We start from the raw sequence: 4,137 nt of genomic DNA, 5'->3' as shown, positions 1-4,137 counted from the left end.
CACACCTGAGGGTCACGTCACCCCACAGGTTGTGCCCTATCAGCCTGGCCTGGGGCTCCTGCAGGGACACAGCCCTCGAGCTGGTGTCACCCAGCTCAGTCTGGTGCAGCCGTGCCCACCCCGCAGCCCCTGCTCAAAGGATGGGGTCCCCAGCAGGGCCAGCCCTGCGTCCAGAAACCAACAGCCACAACTGCCTTCTCCTGCTTCTCTGTGAACATGTGTTTTGAGTGTGCAAACGCGTGCATCTGTGCTGTCAGCAGGGGCACAGCCTGCTGTGCCAGTAGTGTGATGGTGGTGCGGCCATCATGGAAAATGCCACGGGAGTTGCAGTGGGGAAAGTGGCATGGTGAATAAAACCTACTCCTGAAGGTGCCAAGACAGAAGCACAGACATGCCAGAGCCTAAGGACCCCACGCAGCACCAGCCCACTGCCCACTCTGGACAAAAAGCACCTTTTACTGTTAAAAGTAACAAAGCTTAAAGCAATCTGAGCCAGTGCTTGGTGGTTGCAAAGCAACCCCAGACCCAGTTACCTGTTCTTTGCCCTGGATAAACCCCTGCACCCCCAAGCCCCAGCGAGGTGCAGATTAACCCAGCTCTTCCACCACACCGTATTACACCCAACACCACACAGAGAAGCAGCTTCCATGCAACAGGCTCCTAATGAGGTTTGTGTGGAGGAAGCAAAGTGGGACTGCGATCCCCACACTGTCACCATCACTCCCCTGCTGCCTTCGGTGTCTTGGTGCTGGGGATGGTCCAGGTAAAAAACGGGGATGGATTCCTTGCTCCTGGGCCTTTCTGGGCACAGGGTGATGCTGTCACCATCTCTGCATGCTGCCGGTGTCCATGGAGAAGCTGAGCTGTCCGCAGCAGGCTTGGCTTTTGTTCTATTTTATCTTCCCACTGAACTTTGTGGTCTGGTCTCATCCCAGTGTGGGTCTGCAACAGAAAGTCTCCTTTATCTGACCACCTCAGCATTGCTCTGACCAAACAGCATACAAAAGTACAATCCTGTCCTCTGGTGCTGCAAGAGGACATGGAGAAATAAATAACAACACACAGGCACAAAGACAAACTCTGCTGTTTATTGCTGGTGTTACCCAGGGAAGGGGGAAATCACCCACAATCAAGGCAAACCCCCATGGTGTGTTTCCCAGCAGCCAGGGCAGCAGCAACTCCTGCAGGGCGCAGCGAGGATAGCGGCATCTGCAAAGGGATGGTAGAGGAGGGTCAGGTACCAGGGATGTACCTCACACAGTGAGAGAGAGAGAGTCCATCTGTCTGTCTGTGTTCCCCACCACCCTCCTGCCTTGCTGGCTGGACCCAGGTGATGGGCCCTGAGCAGATCCTCCATCCTGCAAGAGGTTCTCAGCAACATTCTGCTGCAGGACAGGTCACCCTTTCACCTGGCCATTGCTGTTTTGGCACCGTAGCAACCCTGCGTCTTAAGTGAGGTGTCGGTGAAAAGGGAGACTCTGGGAACCCGCTTGGCTCTGTGCAGCAGTGACTTTATAAACCAGCGGCAGCACGCCCAGCTTACCAGAATACACCCATCTCCTTCCTCCGGTTGATGTCTCTCTTCAGCTGGCAGAGCGCGCACATGGGGCAGCACATGGTGGAGACCCAGTCATTCAGAATAGAGCCCTGTGGAGCAAGGGACATTGTATGAATAACCCCTTCCCGCATCAGCTTTTAAGTTTTCCTATTTTTCATCAACACCTCACGGCAGCTCCCCCCTGCCCCCGCAGCAAACTGCCCGTTATGCCCAGCGAGGACTGGGATGAGGCGGTGTGTGATGGGATGACCTCCGGCTCGCAGCAGGGATGCAGAGGTGTCCCTGGCTCCCTGCCTGCGGGGCTGCCCACGCAACTCCCCACCGCTGCTCTTCCCCTCAGGCACCCCTTTCTCCTCCCCTGAGCCCCCACCCCCAGCACCCAGCTCACGGCCATTGCTGCCAGTGGGGCAGGCCCTGCAGTTGGTCACTGACCGGGATGTTGTATCTGGTGCGGTAGAGCGTCCTCATGGCCACGCTGGGGCCACACAGGCAGCACTCGTTCATGTCCCCAGCCACTTGGCACCCCAGGCAGGTGAAGCAGAAGGCTCCGCAAATACCTGCAGGACAGGGAGACATGGGCTTGGCTGAGAGTTGCAAAGAAAGAGGAAAGGGGGGAGAGAGGGACGGGGATGCGGCCATGGGAGCTGTGGTTCTTCACCTCAGATGAGAGCTGCTCCGCCGCTGGTACCCACAAAAGTGGGGTTTGCAGCAGGGGCAATGCCACAGAAGGCATGGAGTAAACACCAGAAACACATAATGAGCCAACACCAGGAACGAGGGGTACGTATCTACTCACACACGCCGCAGTCAGAGCAGCAGTCCAGCAGCCCAGTCTGCCACTCGCCTGCCCGTGGGGCAGCCGAAAACTGGGGCTGGTACGTGATCACATGATGAGAGGCCATTGCCAGCACAGGGTCGGGTCCCCTCCACGCAGTTTGTGGTCTGGAAGGAAAAGCCATCAAAGAAAGATGCTGCAAGTGTTTCTGAAGTGGGTGTCTTGCTCAGGCTGCTGCATTTGAAGACGGATAGGGCAGCACAGGTCCCCGAGGGGATCCCACTGCCAAGGCACTGCCACCCCCACTGCAAAGTGGGGGGCACAGCTCTGCCAGGAGCTGCCACTGTCCTTTGCAGCAAAGCCCTCCCTGAAACCAGCCCCCCACCAAAGGCAGCAGCACCTCGTCCCTCTTCCTATGCAAGTAAAATGCCTCTGTAAAAACAGAGGTCTTTCTGCTTCAGAGCCTCAGTGCTTCAACACTTCAATCCTGTCTTCTCATTCCCAGTTCATCTTTCATCATTATCTGCTTAAAATGGTAATTTTTTTTAATGTTCACAGTGTTCCGAAGCTACTAAGGCTCAGTCCTAGCTTTCCCAAGCTCTCAGTAGTCACCTTAATCTTTGCTTTATTCCCTGAGCATCTCAGCCTGCTTGCCTCCCCCTCTCCCTTCCTTCTTCACCTGCTTTCTTAGCAGGCTTCATAGAATCATGTAATCATATAATTGTCTAAGTGGAAAGGGACCTATAAGATCATCAAGTCCAACCATCAACCTAACACTGCCAAACCACCACTAAACCATGTCCCTAAACACCACGTCTACTCGTCTTTTAAGTACCTCTGGGGATGGTGATTCAACCGCTTCCCTGGGCAGCCTGTTCCAATGCGTGACAACCTTTCAGTGAAGAAATTTTTCTTAATATCCAGTGTAAACCTCCCCTGGTATAACTTGAGGCCATTTCCTCTTGTCCTATCGCTTGTTACTTGGGAGAAGAGACTGACCCCCACCTCTCTACAACCTCCTTTCAGGTAGCTGTAGAGAGTGATAAGGTCTCCCCTCAGCCTCCTCTTCTCCAGACTAAACACTTCAAGGCAGTGGGTTTTCTTTATCCCTTTCCATCACCCTAAGCTCAGCCACCAGTTCCCATCCCTCCTCCACTTGCATGTCTGTGCCAGTGCCTCATCCTCATACTCCTCTTCCTCAGTTCCCTGGGGCCACCGTGGCCCCTGGAGCCCTGCTCCTTCCCATCCTTCCCCAGCAAGGAGCTGCAGCCTCTGAGAGCAGCAGAGCTCCTGCTCTGCAGCACCATCCCTAAACCCACATCACCCATGTAACAATTCCACCTGCACCTCCCTCTCCACCTCCCGGCGTGGCCCCTTCCCTCACCACTGCCCCCTACAAGGCACAGCACCACTTCTCACTTCAGCCTTGGAGCTTTAATTAAAAAAAAAAAAAAAGGAACTAGAGGATGCTCCCATGAAAAGTCCCATAGAGACACACTCCCTGCCCTGTGCGTAGTTTCGGCACCGCTCTGTTAAGCAGCCCAGGGATGAAATGCAAAGGCTCCTGTGTTCTTACAGCTACAAGGGCTCGCTGCCGCTCCCAGCCACACAGCCTCAGCAAAGAAATCATCAGCGGGAAAGCAGCCTGAGCTTTGAACCCCATAACCGCGGGGAAGGGTTCCAGGGCAGCTCCCTGGGGAGGTCCTCTTCAGCCGCCACATCCTTGCCCAGCCCACAGGCGTTTCCACAACGGGCATTACAGGTGTTCAACAGAGCACCTTTGGAAAGTTCGTGTCCTGCCTGT

General features: G+C 55.1%; 1 protein-coding gene across 1 annotated transcript; it reads right to left on the bottom strand.

Annotated features, from left to right (window-relative positions):
- Nucleotides 1-1,539: 1,539 nt before the first annotated feature.
- LOC104291507 (placenta-specific gene 8 protein-like) lies at nucleotides 1,540-2,460 on the bottom strand. The gene is made up of 3 exons (XM_009890745.1): nucleotides 2,355-2,460; nucleotides 1,991-2,115; nucleotides 1,540-1,647 (listed from the first exon to the last, which is right to left on the bottom strand). Exons 1-3 carry the CDS (start codon nucleotides 2,458-2,460, stop codon nucleotides 1,540-1,542), a joined length of 339 nt encoding a protein of 112 aa, XP_009889047.1.
- Between the last annotated feature and the right edge of the window lie 1,677 nt (nucleotides 2,461-4,137).

This window comes from Charadrius vociferus, unplaced genomic scaffold, assembly GCF_000708025.1.
Source record: "Charadrius vociferus isolate BGI_N301 unplaced genomic scaffold, ASM70802v2 scaffold178, whole genome shotgun sequence".
NCBI classification, from domain to species: Eukaryota; Metazoa; Chordata; class Aves; order Charadriiformes; family Charadriidae; genus Charadrius; species Charadrius vociferus.
The sequence above is the reverse complement of the archived record's forward strand: the minus strand, read 5'-3'. Positions and strand labels throughout refer to the sequence as shown.

Bases quoted from the DNA above. Each gene is read 5' to 3' on its own strand.
- LOC104291507 (XM_009890745.1), bottom strand. From the start codon at position 2,460: ATGGCCTCTCATCATGTGATCACGTACCAGCCCCAGTTTTCGGCTGCC. The intron at 2,116-2,354 runs GTGAGTAGATAC...CCTGTCCTGCAG, and splicing joins CTGCTCTGACTGCGGCGTGT to GTATTTGCGGAGCCTTCTGC. The intron at 1,648-1,990 runs GTCAGTGACCAA...CTTGCTCCACAG, and splicing joins GCACCAGATACAACATCCCG to GGCTCTATTCTGAATGACTG.